Source organism: Stegostoma tigrinum, chromosome 23 (assembly GCF_030684315.1).
Source record: "Stegostoma tigrinum isolate sSteTig4 chromosome 23, sSteTig4.hap1, whole genome shotgun sequence".
Taxonomy (NCBI): Eukaryota; Metazoa; Chordata; class Chondrichthyes; order Orectolobiformes; family Stegostomatidae; genus Stegostoma; species Stegostoma tigrinum.
In genome coordinates, this window is record NC_081376.1 from 12,668,731 (window position 1) to 12,695,783 (window position 27,053).

Genomic DNA, 27,053 nt, shown 5'->3' on the forward strand with positions numbered 1-27,053 from the left:
CCAATCCAGGCAACCTCCTGGTAAACATCTTCTGTGCTCTCTCTAAAGCCTCTACATCCTTCCTACAGTGCAGCGACCAGGACTGCACACAATACCCTAAATGTGGCTTAATTAAAGTTTTATATAAAATGACAAGCCACTTTTATACTCAATGTCCCAATCAATCAAGGCGAGCATGCAGCATGCTTTCTTTACCACCTTATCCACTCGTGCTGCCACTTGCAGGGAGCTATGGACCTGCATCCCAAGATCCCTCTGTATATCAATGCTCCTAAGAGTCCTGCCATTTACTTATGCTTTGGTCTTGAATTTGGCCTCCAAAAAAGTGCATCACCTCAACAGATTAAATTCATCTGTCATTTTTCTACCCAACTTTCCAGCTGATCAATATTCTTCCTCACTATCCATAACTCCAATTTTCATGTCATCTACAAACTTACTAATCAGACTATCTGCATTTTCATCCAAATCATTTACATATATTACAAAACAACAGAGATCTCAGCACTGATCATTGCAGAACACAATTGGTCATGGACCTCCAGGCGGAAAAATACCCCTCCACAACCACTCTCTGCCTTATGACCAAGCCAATTTTGCATGCAATGTACCAACTCACTATGGTTGCATTGTGACTTCACCTTCTGGACCAGCTTACCACAAGGGACCTTGTCAAATGTGTTACTAAAAAGGCCAGGTAGACAACATTCAATACCCTATCCACAGTCACCTTTGTCACTTCCTTACAAAACTGAATAATTTGAGACACAAGATCTCCCTTGCACAAAGTCATTCTGTCTCTTGCTGGTAAGTCCATTCTTTTCCAAACGCAAGTAAATCTATCCACTCCTTTACAACCCTCTCCATCACACCCGAAACATCTAAACCCTGGAATGTTGAGCTGCCCGTCCTGCCCTTCCCTCAACCAAGTTTCTGTGATGGCTACAGTATCATAGTTCCACAGAAGAATCCAGATTCTAAGCTCATCTGTTTTACCAATTATACTCCTTGCATTAAAATGAACACATTTTAGACCATTATTCCCGTGTTTATTAATCTGTCCATGCCTGCTCTTCCCATTAGACTAAGATGATGGTGGGTATCACACTTTGCCTTCCCAGCGACAATGTCGTTTAACACACCTGCCGATCTCAGATAGCTTTCTGCCCCAAGTCCTTAATCTCAAGGGAACGCCCACCACTGGTTTGTCAAGTGCTCATGTAGAACAAGATACAGCTGGAACTGCAAAAAGAGGCGATGGGGACCCTCACTGATTCTCTATACTGTAGCCAAGGACCCAGTTGCCTCCACAAGGTACACTTAACATGCTTTGGCAAAGTGCAAAAAATATTTAAAGATAGCAGAACAGCAAGGGTACAATTACCAGAGGAATAAAATCAACAGGCACAAATTATTTTCTGTACAAAAAGCTGAGCTTGGCATAATCGAGGCCTTTGAACGTATGAATGGGTCTAGTACAACAGTTGCAGAGATGTTTCTGCTAGTTAGAAAGTGTAAAACTAGCGGTCGTAAGTACAACTTAGTCACGAAAATATCCAACAGGGAAATCAGACGAGACATCTTTACTCAGCATGGTGACAAAATGGAACTTACTGTCATAAGAAATAGTAATTAAATACAAATAGTACACATGAATTTTACAGGGAAATTAGATGAAAGTATAGCAGAGAAAGGCCTAGAAGGGTATGCAGATCCTGAGAGATAGGGTAGAGTTTGATGAGGCCTTGAGGAACACAGGCGCCAGCATGGGCCTATTGAGTCAAATGAACTGGTTCAGTGCTACAAGTTCCATGTGATTTGATTTTAAATGTCACAATTTCTACTGCATATGACTACATAGGTCAGCAATGAACACTACAGCTAGACCACAATATCATTTATCTACCAGGATATAGTCAAAGCTGCTACTCATTTTCTGTTACTCCTGGCACTGTCACCAATAATCCTCCTTTAACAAAAAAAGATTAAGTGGCCGTTCATATCATTGCTATGTGAGACATTCCCAAGAACAATATGAATGCTGCCACTGCCTTTGCCTATATTATTGCGGCTAATCTCCAAAAGCAAATCACATTCATGAATCACTTTCTGACAGACAAGCTCTACATGGAAAACAAATAGTCAGTCCACTGGTATTCAGAGTACAGTTACAACTCATACTCCCACTTTGGTTACACATAAGGAAATTCTTAAGGTGACAATTTTCTGCAGATATACTTTTAATTTGAAAAAAATCCAATCTAGAGTCTTTTCACACTCTGGAATGCCACTGACACAGGAACCTGCTACCACCTTGTATCTCTGTGCAAATAAATATTTGCCTAAAACCACTTTAGTTTCAGAGTTGTGGTCATCTGCCAATTTAACCAATATGTTTGTATTCTACCCTAACTGAAAGAACATAAGAAACTGAAAAGCCTGCCAACAATTTGAAGCTCCCAGCAATGAAACAGAAGATTGTAAAAGATCACGCGAAAGACTCAAAATAACCAAACAAGAGCTTGAAACACAACTAGTCACAAACTTCACATATATAAGGTTTAAAGTCACAACCGTGCATAACCACCAAACATACAAATATTCTGAAATATATGCATATGATTTGTGGAGGTTTACTTAAGTACATACATCAGTAAATTGGAAATAGACCACTTAAGTGTTTTATTATGATCAATGTCTCAGTAGTTTCCAGTAATCAGAATATATCTGTACAACAAACAACCTTACTACAAAAAGAAAAGTTACACCTATATTCATGAACGATCGGGTGGAGCCAACAAATTAAACCACAAAACAATTATGAAAATTTAACACATTTGTTCTGGTTGTATTTGCAAGGATCACAACTCCGCAAGAATAAGACCGTAGGTAAAGTGCTTTCCATGTCACTGGTTCTTATCATTCTAAACCTGAACAACTACTATTTACATTTACACGGCAGTTAACATAATAAACAAGATAAAGATAACATAATGGATACTTCAGAGAATCATCAAATGAAATTTGACACTGCGCAACTCAAGGACATCTTAAGGCAGATGATCAAAAGTTTGACCAAAGAGATAGATTTTAAGGTGATTCTTGGAAGAGAGGCAGGATTGGTTTCGATCAGGAATGCCAGATTTTAGGATCTTGGCGATTGAGGCACAGCCACTACAAACGGAGCAATTAAAATTGGGTCTCTCAAGTAGACGTCTTTGGAGGGTGGTGGCGGCGCTGGCATAGATTAGACACATCGAGGCAGATGGAGGATTTCAAACTAATTGAGCTCAACAGTTCCATTGTGAAAATTTCAATCTGACATTATAATTCCTGAAAGACAACAAAATAAGCTATTACTCTAACACCGTCTGCATTATGGTTAGGGTTCAGAACTTATTCAGAACTCCAGAAACTTCAGAATTTTTTACGTTGATCAGATTAACAATAATGCAGATCATGTTACAGTGGTGTTTCAGGAATTATAGTACTATATAACATTATTAATAATATTAGAGACTTGAAACGTTAATCGTTTCTCTCTCCACAGATGCTGCCAGACCAAGTTTCTCCAGTACTTTCCATTTTTAGTTCAGTTTTCCAGCATCTGCAGTGTTCTGTATTCATACAACTTAAACTGTTCACTTTTCCAAATAAATCAGCTGAAGGCCAGCTATGTCCACATACCCACTAGTAACATTCCTTCTTCCATCCTTTGTTATGCATTCAAAACCAAAATACACCGAGTTCCATTCACTGACCACTCATGCAAACTAACCCACGTTGGATCCCAAATCGATAAAGCCTTGATTATAAAATTCGCATTAAAGTTTTCAAAGCCCCCAGTCACACCCTCCTTACCTTCAACGTCCTTCTACCCAGAGAACTCTGCATTTCTCCAATTCTGCCATCTTGCACTTAATGATTTTAATTTCCCCATGCTACTACTGGTATTCCCACTATAGTTACCCGCATCCTGAACTCTAAAATTTCCTTCCTGAACTTTTCTGCCACTTCCTTCTCTTTTAAGATGGGCCTTAAAAATTCACCGCCTTGACTTAATTTTCATCTGCTTCTAACAACTCATGTGGCTTTGTGTCAAGTTTTGTTGATAAACAATCATGGAGTGGGATATATTGGGATGTTTGAGTACTATAAAGATATTAAATGCAAGTTTAATAGAACGAAAAACTTAAGATGGTCACATATGACTGCAGAAAATTAAGATTCAATGCAGAAAAATCAAGATTATGACACACGGGTCTGAACATACAAAAAGAAAAGACTAGAATAAAACAGACGCAAGTATTCAAGCCATGTTTGTCGAAATGTCGTGACTAAAAATAATCTGAGACTTCTTAAAAACTTTTTCTCTTTTTTAAAAATTGAAATCCTCTGATGTCATTTCATAGCAATCTGCACAGAGGCAGATGCTAGAACACTAAAAACACAAATCTAACTTTTTACAGCAGTGTAGAATAGGCCATAACACTCCCAAAAAAAATTACAATGTCAGCCTCCACCTCTCATTGTAATGACAAAATCTCAAGATTGGAGCACCATTAGACAAAATTTGACACCAGTGGAAGCTGATTTGGGTTCTAGACTTTAGTTTTAGGTTTAAAATGTCGACCTTGGCCATTGCACCGTAAGAGCTCCCAGTTTTAGTCATTTTTACGGTTACAGTAAAAACTCTTAACATTCCACTGTCTTCAACTATAACAGGCAATACGCGCATATTGGCAGATGAATCAAATTGACAATTATGTTACTAATAAATTTAGACTTCAATAACAATTTTTAATTTTGGGGAGTTAACCTTAAGTTAGACATGAAAGAAGTGTTCAAAGAATCAATATTTGTAGTGTTTAATTTATTCTCAGGCAGTCAGAATGTACTCCTGCCTCAAGACAAGATTTAGATTGATCTAAATTAGCCTAGCTTTCAGATGCAGATATCTGTCTCCAAGTTAGATTCCAGTCACCCAATAAACTGGAGATGTTTTGACTCAAGGAAGAAAGAGATTTGTCCACTGTGAGCCAAAATAAGGATATCCAGTTAAATTCTGTCTTGTGTTTCTGTTAAATATAACTTGTGCATTTATAGCTCGTCAATGAAATAGTTCAAAGTTATTAAATGAGAGTAATATTTTGTTTGATTGTACTTAATGAAATTTTACATTATTTATTAGCACACTGTCCTGTTATTTAATAGCATATCATTGATGAATTTGAAGCATGTAAATTAAACAGTTTAAAGGAGGTAGTTACTGCAATACATTTAACTGAGCAAACTCAAACCAATTAAAATTATCCAAACACCCGTTCCAATCTTTCTCATGTGACGTAAGGAAATACTAGGACAAGCGAAAAAGCTTGGACAAAGAGAAGCATTTGAAAAAAATGAGAAGTAGATAGTTGGAGAGGCTGCAGGGGAAAAAAATGTCAGACTTTGGGGTCTCAGCGAACTCACTGTTTCAATGTCAAACTGGAGAGAAGCTTCACCCGAGGGTCAAACTGTTTAGAAAAAACTCTGCATGGTGATTATTTCTTCCAACATCAATACCAGCTTTTTGAACAATTGGAACAATGTTTTAAGAAACTGCTTTCTATCCCACCTAAGACTGGGTTGTACAAACTAAGGTGAAGAAACGAACAATTTATTATAAACAATCTGAGCCTCGAGAAAATAATCCTACACGAAGAAATGAACTTGAGATAAACTTTATTCAATGTAATTTGGAGAACAAAGCAATCACATAGCTGTATTATTTTGATTAGATCCAGCACAACAGAAGTACACTGCAACAGAAGTTAAAGTATATAATGGAAAACTACCCTATTCTTAAAGTGACCAAGTGGGGAATTTGCAGTCTGAATTTACAAAACGGACAAAATATTACAGAGCTCGGCTGATTTTAAGCTGCACCACGAGGTCAAAAGGGTACTGCTATTTGTTTTTGGTGTGTACGTTGTATATAGTCTCGCGCTGAGTGCTGAAGGGGGATGGGCAAAGGACACTGAAAAAGGAACTTTGAATGTGTTTATTAACCAAAGCAGGATAACCAATGGTGAAGCAGCAATCAAAGCATAAACCATATAAGGAAAAATTATGCAGGAGGCACTGCAAGGGGCAGATAAAGTGCTGAAAGCGTTTGTTGCTTCATACTTAGAAGGTGTAGATGAGGAAACAATACAAAGCTGAATGACACACAGTGTAAACAAACTGTGTCAAGCTGTACAACTAAAATAATATTCCCAACAAAGGCATGGTTTTTAATATCCTGTGTAAGAAAAAACTTCTTTGATAGTCATTACTAAGTCCTGAATGGAAAAGCAGATTTTAACTATTGTAAATATAGCATTTCCAAAAGACAAATATTATTTTCTCAATGTTGCAATTCAGCACACCTAATGGATTTGAGTCTCAGGAACTGTAAGTGGAAAAGCACGTGTTGTGGAAAGCAATCTCCCACACACGAAAATAACGTCAGCTGTACACAGAAAGCCTCCAGCCTCATGGAAACAAAAATCTACCCTGTGAAACATACCATAATCACCAGCCTCAAGAGAAAAGGCAAATCTAGAAAGACACTAACAGCCCATCATACTTAGAGCTCCAAAAGTTTAGCCATGAAAACCATTATATTTTCTATCTTGTAATCGCTGTACAATGGTGAACTTTTAAAAATTGTCGAACACACAGGACTGACCTTCAAAAACTAATAAAAAGAAAAAGTAACAGATTTTGAAAAAAAATTCAGATCTGTTTACACATATCTTCAGCCTCAGCCTCAAGCCCTGCAAACCCCTCCAGTCTGGCACTCCCACAATGCTGACCTGCGGCACAGGTGCAAAATCATTAGTAGTTGGGCTTTCAACTGTTGTAAACTCTGGAATTCACATCCCAAACCTTACTGCCTCTCCCTCTTCCTTTAGAGGCTCCCTAAAACCAATCCGTGACCAAGGTTTTGGCTACCTGATTGAACGTCTTTTCCATTTCGTTCTGATGATCATGCCTCTGAAGTGCTTTGGAATGTTTTGCTACATTATAGGAACTATACAAACACAAAGCATTGTTACTGATTTTAAGGGTTAACTGTGTTCCTCTAATTGGTGAAGGACAGATGCTTGCCAGCCTACAGGTTACCCCACAGACAAAATGTTAATGCTTCGAAATGTTAACTCGGTTTCTCACTTCACACATTGTGGCAGACCTGCCGAGTTTCTCAAGCATTTTCTGTGTTTGTTTCATGTCTTCAGTATACGCAGTTCTTTGTTTAATGTATCCTGCAGAAGGAGACCATTCATTTTTCACGTTTTGCAGAGGCCTTCTGTTCATGCATTCCCAACAATTATACAGGCCAGAATATCATTGCCTTGGCAATTTATGTTGGTGCCCTGGCTCCTTCTGACAATGCTTAACTGGAAAGTTTGCAATGCAATGAAAATGTTCACTCTATCAATGTCAATGTATGACTATGACTAGCAGGGATATGATAATGACAATTATTTCACTAAATGTCCTTAAAAATTCACTGGGTTCAAATAGTAACTATTCCTTGAGTCTGATTCTGAACAAGCCAGTGTTGGAAACTTTAAGGAAAATTTTACTTTTGAGCTGAATTTTCACTGAAAAATGTTGATTTTCTGGTTTGTGTTGCAGCACAAAGGGATGATGAACTACAGGCTTGAGCAATAAATCCAACTTCTTTGGCCATCACATCAATTGTGAAGTTCTTCAGATTTAGTTGCTGTTTGAATCTGAACTCCATGTGACTCAGAAAATCAAGGTACTAAGTGTTTACCCACTGTCTCTTGGGAGTTTGACAAATATCAATGAGCACACTGTTTTAGTTTTCCTTATAAACCTACATCAGCTTTGTCTATGAGGCAAGAGGAACTGCAGATGCTGGAGAACTGAAATAACAAAGTCTGGTGCTCGATGAACACAGCAGGCCAAGCAGCATCAGAGGAGCAGGAAGGCTGACGCTTCAGTCCTAAAACCTTACTGCTCCTCTGATGCTGCTTGGCCTGCTGTGTTCGTCCAGCTCTATACCTTGTTATTTCAGCTTTGTCCATTATGTCTTTAGCATTACAAAACATTTTAAGGCACTTCACAATACCATTACAAGACAAAATTTTACAAAAGCCACATAATCAAATACAGGTTAGATGACCAAAAGCTTGATCAGAGGCAGGCTTTAAAAATGTTGTTAGAAGAGGAAAATGAGGCAGGGAGTGAATTCTAAAGCATAAGGCCCAGGCAACTGCAAATAAAGCAGCGAAACAACAAAAAGGTGCTGCTCAAGAGGTCAAAATTAGATGAATGCAGATATGTTAGAGAGTTGAGAGGCTAGAGGAGATTACAAAGACAACTGGGGAGGTAATGACAACAGGGAAATTTGAAAACAACGAGAATAATTAAGGCATTGCAGCAGTGCTTTCAATTATATCACATTTATATTGGGTATAATACTGCAGACCAATCAGGAGTGCATTGGAACTGTCAAGAGAAGAAGTAACAAACGTTATGAATTAAGATTTCAGTAGCAACGAGATGGGGTGAAACCAGGCAGAGAGGGGGATGGAGCTGATAGTTACAGAACACAATTTGGTGCTGGGACTGAAATCGATGGCTTGTCTTCTCAGTATTTAATTACTGCTAATCCAGTGCAGCACTTGGGCAAGCAATCAAATGCTAAGGAGGTTGTAGTCTGCACAGATGCAAAAACTCAGAACATTGCCAAGGGTCACCATGTATCAGTGAAATACGAGGGGACTAATCATACAGCTTTGAACAATTCCAGAGATAACCACGCAGTAGTGGGAAGAGAAAATTTTGCAAGTTATACTCCAGATGACAGTAAACCGGTTGTGGTGTATATGGATTTCAGCAAGGCGCTCGATAAGGTTCCCCACAATAGGCTATTGTACAAAATGCGGAGGAATGGAATTGTGGGAGATATAGCAGTTTGGATCGGAAGTTGGCTTACTGAAAGAAGAGAGGGTGGTAGTTGATGGGAAATGTTCATCCTGGAGACCAGTTACTAGTGGTGTACCGCAAGGGTCGGTGTTGGGTCCACTGCTATTTGTCATTTTTACAAATGACCTGGATGAGGGCGTAGAAGGATGGGTTAGTAAATTTGCAGATGACACTAAGGTCGGTGGAGTTTTGGATAGTGACGAAGGATGCTGTAGGTTGCAGACAGACATAGGTAAGCCGCAGAGCTGGGCTGAGAGGTGGCAAATGGAGTTTAATGCAGACAAACGCGAGGTGATGCACTTTGGTAGGAGTAACCAGTGTCCATGTACACAGATCCTTGAAAGTTGCCACCCAGGTTGACAGGGCTGTTAAGAAGGCATACAGTGTTTTAGCTTTTATTAATAGAGGGATCAAGTTCTGGAACCAAGAGGTTATGGTGAAGCTGTACAAAACTCTGGTGCGGCCGCACTTGGAGTATCGCGTACAGTTCTGGTCACCGCATTATAAGAAGGATGCGGAAGCTTTGGAAAGGGTGCAGAGGAGATTTACTAGGATGTTGCCTGGTATGGAGGGAAGGTCTTACGAGGAAAGGCTGAGGGACTTGAGGCTGTTTTCATTAGAGAGAAGAAGGTGAAGAGGTGACTTAATTGAAACATATAAAATAATCAGAGGGTTAGATAGGGTAGATAGGGAGAGCCTTTTTCGTAGGATGGTGATGGCAAGCATGAGGGGGCATAGCTTTAAATTGAGGGGTGAAAGATATAGGACAGATGTCAGAGGTAGTTTCTTTACTCAGAGAGTAGTAAGGGAATGGAACGCTTTGCCTGCAACGGTAGTAGATTCGCCAACTCTAGGTACATTTAAGTCATCATTGGATAAGGATATCGACGTACATGGAATAGCGAAGGTTAGATGGGCTTGAGATCGGTATGACAGGTCGGCACAACATCGACGGCCGAAGGGCCTGTACTGTGCTGTAATGTTCTAATGTAAAAAAAAATGTTCCAGCCACAAAAATTCTTTTTAAATAAGGAAAATTATTTGTTTCATTGGGGAGTCAGACAAGAAAGAAAATGAGATGCTGGGCTATATCTTTTTCATAATAGGAGAAGATTGTCAATGCATTTAAATAAATCAGAACCAAAGTTGTCAGGATAAGACAATGTTTCAGCTTGCTACGTTTTAAGGAGGTTTGAAGATATGACCTCAGGGCTTCCTCCAGTTTCTGCACCAACATGTTTTGTTTCTACAAGTAGGTTCAAGAGATGAAAAAAAGTGCCATATTATTAACCTTGTATATAATCTCTCCAGTTACTTTAAAGTTCAAGGGATAAAGTTTCCTCTCTGACCGCAATTGACATTTAGAGAAAAATGTGCCAGTTTTTGAAATTTGTTTCTTCGGTGCCAGTTGTTCTGATTAAAAGGGAAAATATGTTGAGAAACATGTAACTAAATGGAACAGCTAATCCTAACTCTCCTCTGAAACTCAAAAAACTATCTGCGTCTATCTGCTGACCCAAGGTTATACATGAATTTGTGCTGTTTGTTTTTCTGTGATATGATTTCTTTTTTTTAAAATAGAGTTTCAGTGTTTCATTCTTCAGAAAGCTGAGAGACTGTGCCTGGTGTGGCAAGGGATAGTGTCCCAGATTGTCATTATTTGAGATTCTGGAGCAGTGGAAATCTATTAATATGCCAATGTTGTTTTTTATATGTTTCAGACAGAAGCACAAGAAAGACTAAACTCAATGTTGGTAATGGAATATTTCACCCTCAAGTCCAACTGGTTGTGCCAGCCATGCATGCCAGTTATATCTCAAAGAGAGAAGCTGCTGTGGTATGTTTATTGCTTTGTGCTCTTGTTCCCGGTCTTTAAAAAGTTTAGAAGTTTGCACTCATGCTCTTATTTCAGGTGAACACAGGATCATTTTGGTTAACCTGATGACATGATGTTGAGCTTCACAACAGTTTGAAAGCAGTGATTTGCATTAAGTGCTGTTACTTCAACACTCAAGACATTCAGAAATCACTCTGAAAGTATGCTGTTTGAGGGCCAACAAACAAAGCACCTCAGTTCACAGAAAACTATACATTAAGGATTGCATCACTGGCTTGTTCATAACTGAAGTCAAGAAACCACTATTACATTGACCCAACAAGCTTATAAAAAGGTATTCAAAATCTACCAATGCTCAATGGAATCAATGGCATCATCATAACCCTATTAAGATTTTGTTATGCTTTGAGACAAATAAATATTTTTCACTGTTTTGCAGGCTTTCAAACATAACACTGACAGAAGGAACTAGAGTTGCCACTACAGATTGACAGAAAACTAATCCTACAGTACTTGCCAACAGCCATGCTTTTATGCCGTTGTGCCAAATATGATCATCCAAATCAGCCATATCTTGAGGTGAAAGCAGATGATCAGATGGTCTAAGAGTCCAGTCTTCCTTGACTAACAAGGCATCACAAAAGATTCAGAATAACTTATCTCAGGACATCAAAGGATGGTTCCCCCTCAAAATGGCTCCCTTTGACAGATCACTGACGAGGAACTCAGAATATGTATGCTGCAGTAATGCTGAAACTTTTAAACTAAACACCGGCTATTTATGTTTATCCAATGAGGTTTTAACCATATTTATTACACTGTTATTACTGATACGTACAATAATCCTTCATACGGGTACCAAATATAATGGGCCTTGAAAAATACAAATCCGCAAGAAAAAATTTTTTTCAAGTTATTACGTCAACAGTTACCTGACAACGCAAGAATTCGGATGACACTTATAATATTTGCTAATCAACCCATTAAAGAATGTTATTACACATCTCTGGAGCAGGTAGGACTTGAACCCAGATCTCCTGGCTCAGATGTAGCAACACTACCACCGTACCAGTAACATAAACCAGTGAGGATAGTCCTTTAAGATAACAAGGTGTAGGGGTGGCTGAACACAGCAGGTCAAGCAGCATCAGACGAGCAGGAAAGCTGACATTTCGGGCCTCGACCCTTCAGTCCTTTCTCAGCTTATGATATATTCAAAGAGGAATTCTGGTCTTGTAACCCAATTCAAATATGGCATTGCAGTAAACCTGGGATCAGCTCTGGGATTCGATACATTCAACGACACTTGACGACAAAATGGTGAAGATGGGTTAGTTTGGAGGTGAAGACAATGGTTGTCACAGAATCTGAGAATTGTTACCATGCAGAAGGAGGCTATTCTGCCAAACATGCCTGCACTGACTCTTCAACTATCCACCATTACCCAGTGTCAATCTCCTGCCTTTTTCCCGTACCTCTGCACACTATCTGTATCCAAATGATCATTCAATGCCTCAACTGAAATTGCGTTCACCACATTTCCAGGCAGTGCATTCCATACCCGAGCTACTCACTGTGTGAGTAAGTCTTTCTTCACTACACCCTTGCTTGTTTTGCTCGTCACTTTAAGTCAATGCCCTATGGGACCATTAGGGACAGCAACAGGAGTAAGCTGTTCAGACCTCAAGCCTGCTCCACCACTGAAGAGGATCATGGCTGATCAGACACTTTCCCATCGACTTTCCTGCCTTTTCCGCATAATTCAACTCCTCTACTGTTCAAAAATCTCTCTCAGCCCTAAATATTCAAAAAGGCTCTGTTCCCACAAGTCTCTAATGGCAAGGAGTTTTCAAACCTCAGATGAAATTCCTCCTCATCTCAGTCAGAAATTGACAATTTTCTATTCTGACACTATGCTCTCTCATTCCAGACTATCCCATGAGGGGAACGGATCCTCGCAACATTTCCCCTTTTAAGTCCCTTAAGAAATAGATATGTTTCAATGGATCACCTCTTATTCTTCAAACCTCCAGTGGGTACAGTCTCAATTTGTTTAGCCTTTGCTTAGAAGACAATCCCTCCATACCAGGGATCACCCTAGTAAACCTTCTCTGAACTGTCTCCAATGAAATAATATCCTTCCTTAAATAAGGGACCAAAACTTCTCTCAGGAACCCCAGATGCGGTATCCCTAACACCTTGCACAGTTGCAGTAAAACGTCCCTTCTCTCAGTCCAACTCTCTTGAAATAAGAGGCCAACATTCCATTAGCCTTCCTGATTACCTGCTGCATCTATGTGCCAGCTTTCTGTGTTTCATGCACGGATACCTCAAAGTTCCTTAGTGTTGCAACTTTCCGCAGTTTTTCTCCATTTAAGTAATTCTGTTATTTTCTTCTCCCTTCTGAAATGAGCTTCACATTTCCAACATTATACTCCATTTGCAAACTTCTTTGCCCACTTACTTACTTACCCTATTGATATCTCTCTAAATATTCATACACTTCTCTCAACTGGCCTTTTTACCTATTTTTGTGTCATCTGCACAATTTGTTTTTCTTCAGGTCATTAACTTATACTGTAAACAGTTGTGGTCCCAGCATTGATCCCTGTGGGACTCACTGGTTACAGGCTGCCAATCTGAAAATTTTATCCCTATTCACTGTTTCCTGCCCATTATCTAATTGTCAATCCGTATCGATATAACATCTCCAACTAGAGAGGTTCTTATCTTATTCAACCTCTTGTGAGGTACCTTGTCAAACACCTTCTGCCAGTCCATATTCTGATCTCCCTTCTAGCCAATCTGGTTAAGGCTTCCTTGAAAAGCTCTAATAAATTAGTTGGACATGACTTCCATTAATGTAGCCATGCTAACTCTACTTGATGAAATTAAAACTTTCCAGATTTGCTGGTATTACTTGCTGAAGAACTGATTTAAATACTTTTTCAACAATAGATATTTGGCTAATTGGCCTACAATTATCCACTTTTTGCCTTCCCCTTGTTCTTTTTATAAGCAGGAACAGCTTCTCCCTACCTACTCTATTCAGCTTGCTCATGACGCTGAGAGTCTCTATCACATCTCCTTTCATTCTACTTCTCTCTAAGGACAACAGTCCCAATTTGGTCTAGTTTCAGAACTGAAGTTTCTCATTCCTACAACCAATCTTGCAAATCACTTCTGTGCATTTCCAATGCAAGTGCACCTTTCCTTTAATATGGTGCCCGTAACTGTATACAGTGCTCCAACTAAAATCTAAGAAACGTCTTATGCAAATTCACCTCACCTCCTTGCTCTTGTACTCTATGCCCCTATTAATAAAGCTGAGGACATTGTATACTTTATTGACTGCTCTATCCACATGCCCTGGTAGCTTCAATGGTCAGAGCACTTATACATCTAGGTTCCTACACCCTTTTAGAGCCGTATACTGTACCCCTTATTTTGTATTGTTTTTCAATGTTCTTCTAACCAAAGCGTATCTCTTCACACGTTGCTATTTTGATCCTTATCTGCCACCTATCCACTTACTCCACCCAAGTTGTCAGCATTCTTTCAGAATACTGATCTCGTCAGTTTACAATTCTTCCAAGTTCTATGTCATCTGCAGACTTTGATACTGTCCCCTGGGCACCATGATCCAGGTCGTCAATATATATCAGAAACAAGAGGGTTGTGAATCTGTGGAACTCATTGTGCTAGAGTGTAGCAGAGTCAAAAGCAATCAACAGATTCAAGAAAGAAACAGATGGGTAATGTTGATAAAGGGATGGAGGGCGAAACAGATGGGTAATGTTGATAAAGGGATGGAGGGCAGGCAGCAAAGTGAAGTTGAGACTAAGGTAAGATCAGCCATTATCATGTTATATGGCAGAGCAGGCTTGAAGGGCTGAACTGCCTACACCTGCTCCTAATTCCTATATAAAACAATAGCCCTGATACCAGTCCCTACAAACTCCACAACAAACTTTCCTCCAGCCTGAAAAATATCCACTGACCATTGTTATCTGTTTCTTATCACACTGCCAATTTTGTATCCACTTTGCTACTGTCCCTTTTATACCCATAACTTTTCTCAAGTCTATTGTGTGGCACTGTATATAAAACATCTTCTGGAAACCCGTGTATTCCAAATCAACAGTGTTACCCTCACCGTGCCTGTTGACTCTTCAAAAAAAAATCCAGCATGTTAGTTAAACACAATTTCCCCATTAGAAATCCATGCTGACTCTTCCTAATCAAACCACCTTTTCCCATGTGACTACTAATTCTATCCCATATAGCTGTTGAGAGAAACACCCTCACTATAATTAAACCGACTGTCTATAATTGCTAGGATTATCCTTACAATATTCCTTGAAAAAAACCATATCATTTGCAATTCTCCACTCTTCGTGTAGCTCCGAGTCCAGGGAATACTGGAAGATTACAGAGGGGGAAAGTAACCGAAGACACAGTTGCTTCACAAATATCACAATGTGGAAAAAAGAGGGACTAGTTGGCAGGAATTTGACAGACTTTAATTATGCAAACACTCAAAGAGAATTCTGGACTAGTTTTAACAGGCTAACTTTAATAATTAGGCCTAACTATAATTCTAGCTCTCTTCCAGTTATTAGCAGCAACTAATCAAGCCAGAAAACCAGTAGTGCAAAGAGGTTCACATATCTTTTCTGTGTAGTTTTTATAAATCGCAAGGCGAAAATGTTGCCGTTTGTAAATAAAATCCTAAATGTGGGCAAGTGTCATCTTGGATAACATGTTTACAAAAGTTCTATGACGTTAATTGAACTGCTCGTATGGCAAAACAGTTATAACTCAAAAGTTATACATTACCAGAAAAAAGCACAGAACACATTACTAATAAATAATAAGAAAATGTATTTTAACTGTTCTTGTGCTAAAAAATTGTCCAATTAGAAATAGCATTAGCTTATACTTCTAATTGTTTTTGGGAAGCTTCACTCAAGAGAAAATTCTCAAAAGTGTACGGCAGAACAACCAACAGAACAGAGTCAAGGAGGAGAGATGCTACAAGTTGGTCTTCTGGCCAACACATGGCTCCTCACACTAGTGAAATATTTTGTTTGTGTAGGAAAGATTGAAATGCACCAGATCTTGCACAGGGTTGGGCTCTCTGCTAAATTCAAGCAACAGGAAACTCCAGGTTCCAAATAACTATTGTTAGATATTAACAATTAATTGGGTTTCTAAAATGGATAAACTATTTCAATAAGGATATTTCCTACCAAATGAGAAGGCAGGGAAACTGCACAGAAATGAACCACAGCTGACTCAATGCCCACCACAACACTTTCAATCTTTCCTTCCACTCTCCACTTGCCAGAGTTAAGAATGTTCTTTCAACACAGAAAGCTCATCTTCTATCAAACTTCAGCAAAACTCCATGTGTTCCAATTTCAAAAAGTGCCCTTAATTACTCTTTGTGGGTTGCCTCATATCAGTGGAATATCCATCAGTGAAAACGATTCAATGAATATTCTGTGCCAAACATCAGGACAAAGTAGCAGACTATCATTAGAAAGTGGAATGCAATGTCAGTAAAACTACAATTCATTACAAAAATGAAGGCACAAACAGAGTGTGAAGATCCACATGTTTAGAATAACATGCTTATAAATAAATAGATGCAATCATTTTCCCTCCTACATTCTGTTGCATTGGGACAAACTGGCAAAGCCAGTGCACAATTTTCTTTTACATCTAATGCTCAATGCCGAAATTGGTAAACAGCAGCAAACTCATTTCCTGCAAAAAGAACAGAAGTAATATCAAGGAATAGAATCAAAAATCAGCAGTTCAGTTTTAACAGCTGGCAACAATGATCAGACAGAGTGCTGTCACCAAGCTCCCAACCATCACAAAACCAAAAGCCTCTTAAGTACCCAAAGGCCACAGCATCAGCTTCTATTTCAAAATCTAAACACAACATCCGGGGAAAACTATTTATCTTCACATGTCCTGACTGAAGTCAGTCATTCTCAAGAAAATTAAAAACTAAACACATGCTATTACATATTTGTATAGTGAGAAAAATCTCATTTCGCCTGATGATGGCCTGTGCTCTCATGATTTCACAAAAATTACTCACAATCTTTTTCTTAATTACTTGCAAAGTTTCACAAAATTTATGGCACAGAAACAAGCTCGACTGGTCCAGAAACTAGGAATCCTGTAGCAAGTAACTAACCCACTGACTCCCACAGTCTGCCCATCATCTACAAGGCACAATTCAGCAGTGTGATGAAATACTCTCCAATTTCCTGTACGAGTGCAATTCCAACAACACTCAGGAAATTGATACCAAACTGGTCAAAGAAGCCCCTTTGATTGACACCTCACCCACTAACTTAAACATCATGCTTAACAGCATGGTTTTGTGAAATCGTGAGAGCATAGGCCATCGTCAGCAGGCTAAAGCTTTGATTTATAAATTGAGATTCTGAATCAAATTGTACAAATACACAACAGCAAGTTTTTTAAGAATGACAGACTTCAGTCAGGACATGTGAAGGTAAATGGTGTGACACTGTGCAATAACATAATCTACAACTGTAGCAATTTGCCATGGCTCCTAAAACAGCACAGCCCAGAACCTCTACAACTGAAGGATGTGTAACGTATTCTGGCTAGGCCAGCATCACCCATATCCCATGAAATCATCTAAAAACAAAACACAGCTGTGTTTTGTTATGTATCAAGCATATTGCAATCATAATGTTGTATCACTTCTGCTTCATTCAAATGAGTTTATTATCTGAGCCCTTGATCAGTTGTTACTGTGTGACACAATCCAACCAAGTATTAGTTTGCAATATGTCAATAGATGCTTACTTAAAATAAAAATATTTAAATGAGATTGGGGCAAAAGATCATTTAAAATTACATTATCATTTCTCAACACAGTAACTAATAGAATTGGACTGTTAAATTACTTTCCTTGCAATTAAAAATCAAAAAAAGTGGAAAATATTAACTTCACCATAGCACAGCAGCAGCCGCCTCTGATCTAAGCACTTTGACGTTGCTTATGCCCAGGGGCATCAAAAACTTATGCACAGTTTCAGGTCTTCAAGAAATACACTTGGTCTTCTGACTGTGCTTGTTTTGTAAATGAGCACTGCATCAACTTTTTGCCTCACTGAAATCATTGCAATATTTTCTGAAGAATTTCAAGTCAGTCCTTCTTATCTAATGGCATTTCAGAGGCTTCTCAGACCCCACTCAGAATAAGAATTATGTTCAAGTCTTGTACAAGACTCTAATCAAGCTGTACTTTTGAGTTACATGCACAATTCTGATCTAGAAATACTATAAAAAAGGATATAGCACCACTGGTGAAAGTGCACAAAATGCATGCAAAGATGCTACAACAACTGAGCGATTAAAGCTATCGAGAAAGGTTGAACAGATTGGAATTTATTTCTTCATAAAATTACTTGCCATTGTCACAATTAAGTGAGTGGCTGGGCACAGTAGTTGCAAACAGACTGGTTCCACTCATGGGAGAATCTAAATCTGTTACTCTTAAACCCAAATCATAAATAAAAGATAGTTACTCATAAGTCTAATAGAGAAATAAATAGAAATTTCTTTAATCAGGGTCAAACACGTTACCACAGGAAGCGGGTGAGGCAAATCGCTCAGATACTGTTGAAAGGAAACCAGAGAACACATGAAAAGGTAAAGAGAGATAGGCTGAAATTCTAAAGGTGAGGTTGATGGAATGGAAGACAACCTACGTAAAATATAAATAACAGCATAAATTGGGCTAAATGGCACGTATCTTGAGTTACATATTATATGATTACACACAACCATCCCGCTAGCATACATACAGAAAATTGGACCTCCTTAGATATGTATTACCAGTCTAAAATATCAAGGGAAACCCAGGTCAGATGAAAGTCTAAACAAAGGAAACTGGCACATGTAGAGGCTACTCCTCTAAAATAGAAACAAGTTACAACATACTGATGACTGCTACCTCTTAACAACCACAGCAATTTCCATAATATGTGCCAACTCAATCTTAAACAAAGCAGCATTGCTATTTACCAGAGGAGGGCAATATTTCATTCTGCAATTTCAAAACCTTTGTAAAATTAAGTTATTTAACAAAACAGCCTCTGATTTATCACATTTAACACAGTATCATAGAACGGAGCCTTAAATCAGGAGTGGGGGGAGACATGTACGAATACTACTAATCAGTTTTAAACTAATCTTCTATTTTATATGTTTGAATCTTAAGTGATTAATAGGAATTTTTAACTTCTACAAATAATGTTGGTGAAAACTAACATTCTTGTATCCTAAGCCAATTCAATCAAGAAGTGAGACATATATAGTTAGTTTAAATAAAGCTACTTTGAACAAAACTCCTACCTATTTTGATGAAATTAGGGCCAAAATTATATTTCTCCAAGTTACTTAACTTGTACAACCACTCTATCCTACTCAATGCCTGCTCAACATCTGATCAGATAGATTGAGATATGATACTCACTGCAGACAGGTTAAAAATGCATCAGCTTAATTCAGATTAACCCTCTTTCGCAAATCATACCTGATCAATGCGATAGGTGGAATCACTGCTTCCATATTCAATGCCAGCATTTCCTTCATTTCTTTACAGTCAATATTTAACAGAAAGATACAACCGTAACTCTTAACAATAAAACTTAACCAATATTGAAATTACTGAACATTTGGCGATCAGAAGATCACAAAGACTTTCTGGAATGCATGCTCTAATTATTTTATACTCTCTCAAGCCCCACAGCATGCCTTGCATTGCTCCATCCACCTCAATGAGCGAACAATTTCTTTCCACCTCAGCCACACATGAAAAAAAGCTTCTTTCATTCAAGTCTGCTGAGCTTTTCTGCACGTCAATTAGCTCTTTAAAAATTGATCCAATCAATGAAATTGGTCCAACTTTGTAACCTAAATCCTACAAATCATGCTTTAGCTGTTTCTGCCTGAGAATCTCAGCACAGAAGAACATGCAACCTACAGAAGATTCCCAGTTAATTTTATTGGGGTCTGTATCCAACTCCCTGTTCTATTGTTGATCACAATTTGCTGCACCTGCCTCATTCTGCTGCAGCCATTTTAAAGCAAAATTTCAAACTTATGTCAACCCAGTTTTCACATCTGATCCCTTTATTTTCACATGTTCTTTGTCTCTATTTTTACTTCAAATTACTTTTAATCCATTTCAAATTAACATTCCTTGTAATGCCTCTATATTGTGTAGGCCTTACTCTCATGTCCTTTTGAGGAAAGAGGAATCCTCATGGCTCAACCCAAAACTCAAACCACTGCGGGGAGGGGGGGTCTCTGAGAAAAGAATCAGCCTTTGAAGCTAGTCTGCACCCAACCTATACATTATACAGAGGGTACGAAAGTTATCTTTTTCACTGAGCTCATGACAAGAATTGCGGATACAAGTTAACCCTTATTGCATCGCAGGAAAGACTGGTTTCAGTTACACAGTAAAAAACATGACAAAATAACCACCTCTAAGCGATTCCAAATTGCTTGCCTAAAATTCACCAAACCATATAGATCACTCCATTTATAATGCTCCCATGTTTGCTGTTTTTTAAAAAAAATAGCCCTAAGAATAACCTCTAAATTTAATAAAGAATCAAATTACATCATTACCCAATGCTCTGCCACAGAAGATACTAATAGGAGTTTGTAATTACAGTTCTCATTCAGTTACATGCCCTGCTCAGAATAGCATAGGCCATTCTGAAAGTTAGTCTTGCTGCCACAGGCATCATCTTAATACTCCAACAGTAAGTCCCTTCCACCTTGTAAGACTAGCAACTGGAACATACTGTGGCACTTCTCTCATTGAAATCAACACAAATACAATCGTCAGTGTTTGGCTCCTACCTGATAGTACCAGTGGGTGAGGGGATAGGACTGACCAGCTCAATATTTGGATCAGGAATGTTAATTTTGAGTGGTGAAATTTGTGGGCGGAGTGGGTGGATGGGAGATGGTGGCTGCTCCTCCTTCACCTCCTGCTTACTGTAAAGCGACGTAAAAGTAATCTTTATCACAGTGCTGGGAAAACGAAACATACACCTGAAAGGAAAAAGAGAGAGAGAGAGTTAGCAAGGGATGGTGGGAACAAACAGGTCATAAATTGCCCAGATGGGATATGAAAGTAAGTTATTTGGCTACAAGATCAAGGTTAATATTTATCTCTCTACAAAGCAATTCACTGACTAAGACAAAGGCCAAACTTTAAATAATACCCATCAAAAGTCAAACACACTGGCATTTTCTTCTTTAGCGTGGTTCACATTGTACAAGCAGGAAAATCACTGTATTTTCAGCTTCCCGGGATCTACTAGAGCATATCACCTAAATGCTTCATTCATATCCAATAGATTTGTCTGCATTTTCACTACACTTGCACAATTCTGCTGACATATCCTTTAAGTAATCTTCCTCTATGACTAATTCATCAAGTAATTTTGGTACTCTCTATTTCAGATTTCCAGTAATTGCTCCTTTTCTTTTATATTCATAAAACTCATGCAAAGCAAGTTCACTATGAAGCCAGAGAAACAGGACTCACTGTCATAACTTGGCAAAAGCAAACTCTCAGTATCAGGTTTCTGTGACTACCAGAATTTAAAATACAACAGAAATATTTGATAATTTTGAGATGCCTATCAGATTCTGTACAAATTAGCGCAGTTGACCACTGGCACTGAACAGCCCATAAATTATAGCATTTATTTACTAGTTATTGGTCCTCAAACATTCAGCTATTTTTAAATGCAATCCAGTCAGCAGCAATAACTGAACAAATGGGCTCAATCTTACTGATGAAAGATATCCATGAAATCCACATATCTAGCATGAGGCTACTAGGGTAGGGGTAAAAAATACTTACTACTTGAGAAAATGAGGTTGGGGTACAGGGCAACAATGTAAGATGTCATTATGTGATTGACCTTCATATACAAGCCAGGCAGTCAACTTCAGTTTATAGTCACCAAACAAAGGCCAAGTCCATATAGGTCAAGTCAGCAAGTGAAAAACAGCATTTCCAACCTATGTGAGCAAACAGCAAGAGCCAGATCTCTGGACCCCCTCTTCAGACATTAATGTCAACTTTTTTACTTTATAATACTTCATCTGAAGTCAGGGCCACTATTTGCACAGTAATTAAAAAAACTAAATGTTAAATGTTTTTTTATAAGAATGTCAAAGGAGCAGGCTGTCTGGTGGTATGAAAATAGGGGCTTACTTTGAGAAAGGTACATGCATTATAAAAATTTTAGGGAGGGAAGCAAATAAAACAAACAAACAAATTAGGTAACATCCTGTTATGCACAGAGAAAAACAAATTGACTACTAGACGTTAGCATTACATGTTAAGTCTTTCTTGATACAAGTGCAGATAATGTAACTTAATTAAAATTAAAATTTCACTGAGACCCAATCCAGATTTACTGCGAAAATTGGAAAATTAAAAATACTAAAAATTGAAATGAAATCAGAGCTGGGTGTGGTCAAAATCTTACAATATTTATCCCTCTACAAAGCAATTCTAAAAAATAATGGCCAAAGGGAAAAATATCTGAAAAAATGTTTCTGACCAGGAATCATTATAAAAACATTTTTAAAAAATGATGTGTAATGAAGGTGTACACTTCTAGGCAATTTAATTAGGTAAAAGTATTAACCTTCAAGTGACGAGAAGCAAGAGGCGTCCCTTTGTTTACCTTCTATCATCACCAAGATTGTGGGCTGATGTATTCATGTCAAACCACCGAGGTTACCTCAGCATTTCAGCATTCAACAGTTAATTAATGCAATATGGGATGAAGTCCACACAGACGATTAAACGTGACCTTGCTGGATTATGTACATCTGAAGTGAAGGACAGAACTACAACAGTGCTTCACAAATTATTTTCCATTGTGACTCCATTTTAGCTTACCCACATTTTCTCATGAGCAATTAGAAGATGGACAACAAAGACTGGCTTGCCCACATCCCAAGAACAATTTTCAGGTTTTTCTTCTCCATTTAAGAACCCTGGATTCCAGCAAAACCAAGCCCACATAAACCAGCATTGTAACATTTAGTATTTGTTTAAATTTTGCTTTCGATCATATTATTTCATAAAGAACGGAATAATGGAAGAAGCTGCAAGAAAACAGAGCAGTTAATAGTGTAAGCAGACAGCTGGCAAAAAGAACTCTGTGCAGTTAAGTATATATATTGCAGCAAAAAGATCCATGAAAGGAAGTTTAACACTCTAATGAGTAGAATGGAGAGAAGAGGAGTGCGGACATTTAGAGCTATTAAATGATTGACCGCTTCTATTTGCAGTGCAGTGTAAAATGCAAAGCGGTTTGCTACAAACAGAAGCACAAAGTAGACAAAAAAGAAACTGACAGTGATTTGGTAAAATATATGCATAGGCCACAGGTAAAATACTGCAACAGTTCTGGCCACCCATTAGAGGAGAAAAGGTACTAGAGCCGCAGAAAGAGCATAGTCAATCTTTGGAATCATACTGGGAAAATCAGGTTGCTGTCCTGAAGGAAACTTGAAAAAGTGGGATCATTTCCATTGCAATTAGAGACCTGCAAGATTTTACACAGCCTCACTGTATACAATGAAAAATAATTTCTCCTTCTCGCTATATCAGTTATGACAACTTCGGTATATCACAAGAAGAAAACAGAAGAACCTCTTACAAAAGGTGAGACACTTTACCATGCAGAGTCTTTTAAACAGACACATTTCAAAAGAATTGAATAACTATTTGAAAAGTAATCTGAGAAAAAGTAGGAAACGTACAGGAAATGGAATTAAGTTAACTGCACCTGACAAGCAGCATTAGTACAGACATGCTGGACTGATTTTATAAATTCCACTCGCAGATCCTTGGAACAAAACGACTCTTCTCTCACGTGTCAATGTGAGATCTGAGTCACCCTCCATAGCAGATTACAAAGCATGCAATTACCTATAGCATCACAGGACATCACAAAATGTGACATTCAAACCCAAGCTACAGCACAATGCCAGTGATTCTAATGGTCCAAATTACTTTCCAAATCACCATGTACACACTGCAGCTAGCCTCTCCGCTGCAGAGAACGATTTAAAATCGTGAAAGTCTCTAATTGCAGTGGAAATGATCCCAATTTTTCAATGTATTAAACTGCACGAGGGGACTTCAAAGTAAATAAAATGAATAGTCTGATTACAAATCATTATCCAATGTGATAGATCCGTTAGATAGAAGTGATTGGTTTAGCTACACAAATAGTCATTTGATTGCAAAGAACAACAGGAGTGTTACTGAAAAAGGGCACATTTTGTCAAATATTTTTGGGTTGCACACATCAGGACAATCTAAAATAATACTGATCTAATGTTCCCCTTGAATGGGTATCCTTCTGAGTTGCCCTCATGATGGCAACACAAAAAACTCCAAAAAATGCTTTTTTCCCCCCAAAGATAATGGAATGGCATGTGTGGCATAAAACTTTGTGTACTTAAATTGGGAAAGTATTTCCAGACCCTGAATGACCTGCTAGCTATTTTCAACATGATATTAAATGTAGATTTTCAGATTTTTTTAAAGCCTAAAGCCATATTTTGCAATCCAAATTCAACAGAAACACCTATTATCTTGAAAACTAGAGTACTTTGATCCGCTACAGATTGGAAAACAGTGAAGTATACAGTACTAACTCAGAATTCAATGATTGCCTTTACAGATTTTTCTCTTCTAATGCAATAGTTATATTCTTAAATGGCCTCATACTATAGAAAATTGCACTGTAGGAAACTGCCATAGAAAATAATGTTATAGGGAAATCACTACTGAAAATCACTATACTGCACTGTAGAAAGTTTGCATTATCCAAACAGGTTCCACTATTCAATCACGTTACAGCCAACGTGCATTCGTGAAACGTGCATTACAGCAGAAATACTTGGATATGAACACAAATATCCGTGTCGTGTCAAATACAAAAAGTTTTTATAGATAATGGTCACTCACCCAAGAGACAATTCCAGTGGGTATCTAAACCAAACTATCAGTCTTGTTGTACATATCATGGTTTGGGGTCACGGATATGCATGTCATTTATGATTCTTATTTAGATTATGAGAAAACATAAAAGCGTTCACAGGCAAACATCATTGAGTGGTTTATGTGGCAAATTTAAATCCAAAATCCCGGTTGCCATGTTACCAAGCTCTTCCATCCAGAACCAATACTTCAAACTGAGCCAGCTGCTCATTTACCAAATCAAATACCAAAAAGTGTAATAGGAAGATGACAAATGGGTTGGTTTGATGACTGACAATTTACAATTAGGTCACTAAAGTAAATATTAAGTGACACTTGATGCAAGAACAGGCTTGATCCCTTCCCAAACTGCTAGGGGCCCAAATGCAAAAGCAAAATTACTTCAGAATCTTCAATCTCTTAAAAGGAAAAATCACCGCAGCAGGCCTTGCAACTGGGAAATAAAGAGTTACACTTTCAGTTCAGTGATCCTCCATCAGAACTGGAGTAAGTTTTACCCCACCACCAACCCCCGACCAGCTGACTTTGACCTCTTAAAACTTTTCCAAAAATGCTTAAGACAAGTCCAAAGAACAGCACCTCATCATTCAGTTGCAGCTTTCCAGATACAACATTTTTCAACAATTTCAAATCATAACTTCTGTTCGCATGTTTTCAGGTTGAATCTTTTGGTAATAACTCAGATTTTCCCATCTATATGGTTTCTTTGTTTGGCTTATCACCGTCTCTTTTTGCCTTGCACCATCACTTATGTCACTCAATCTTATGTAGAAGAATCATATAATATCCCCACAGTGTGGAAACAGGCCAATCGGCCCAACAAGTCCACATCACCTCTCCAAAGAGCATCCAGCCCAGACCCACTGCCCTACCCTTTTCCCTGTAACCCAGCATTTCCCATAGCTAATCCACCTAACCTAACACTCCTGGACACTACAAACAATTTAGCATGGCTAATCCACCTAACCTGCACATCTTTGGACTGTTGTAGGAAACCAGAGCACACAGTGGAACGCACACAGACACAGGGAGAATGTGCAAACTCCACACAGACAGTCGCCCCGAGGGAGGAATCAAACTCAGATCCATGGTGCTATGAGGCAGCAGTGCTAACCACTGAACCATCATGCCAACCCAGAACCTCTTCTGTCTTCCACCTTATCGCAAGACCTTCCCCCTTTTATTCTTTCTGCTCATCTTTTCTTATCTCAGTATTTGCTTAAAATTTAAATCTCTAACAATGTAGACACAAATGCATTCCACCTAAAACCCCACAGAAGCTGTCTGACCCAAGTTTTTCCAGCAATTTCCACTTTTATGTCAATACCAAACTGGATCTGACACAGCTAGGGACATTCAGTTACTAATCTCACGTAAAAATGGTTCCTTTACTCCTCTACACTTCTGGCAACATAATAAGACTCTGCTTACTGCTTTCCCAGATAGCTCACTGAGAATGGGAAATCACAGAGGGAGACTTGTAACCGACCACTCCATGCCTAAACCAAAAATAATAAACATAAGCTCTGAAGAGAAACACATTTAACAAATGCTTTATCAGCATTTAATGAAAGGATCAGGAGATGAAATTTCATTTGTTGTTTAAATTAAAATCCTCAAAAATGGCTCACACTGTTGCAAAGTGCTGCCCTCAGACAAATCCTGTCTGGTCCTGGTGAGCCAGCCACTGTTTCATATTTCCAAGCCCAAGTACAAGAATGCTAGCTAAGAGTTTATGGCCACAGCTTACCAGTGATGTTGGTCCATAAAGCTGTCATGTTACTGAACAGCTGAGCTGTTGTACTTTGGAGCCAGTGCTAACATAAACAAGACTGTCTGCATTCAGTGGAGCAAGAGGAAGCCAGAGAGGAGGATGGGAGTGAGGAAGTATCATCTCAAGATGGATTTTCATGATTTTATGGGCAAATACAGTAATTGTTTACTTTTGGTCACTGGATTTAGTCGCATGACATGCAGTTTTGACAGATAGCAACCTTCATGAAATAATTTCCAGAATCACAAAAACAGGAAGGCAAGTTGTGCATGTTTTTTAAAGTCAGCATTTCCTCATTTTAGCAATTCCACTTATGTTACTTTAGGAATGCCACTAAA

General features: G+C 38.4%; 1 protein-coding gene across 1 annotated transcript in view; it reads right to left on the reverse strand.

The window, feature by feature from the left end:
* Window positions 1–27,053, reverse strand: part of foxk1 (forkhead box K1) — a 102,404-nt gene that overhangs the window by 35,222 nt on the left and 40,129 nt on the right. The window contains exon 2 of the mRNA XM_048551897.2: window positions 20,756–20,950. Coding sequence (XP_048407854.1) covers window positions 20,756–20,950 — 195 coding nt within the window. The remainder of the gene's footprint in view (window positions 1–20,755; window positions 20,951–27,053) is intronic.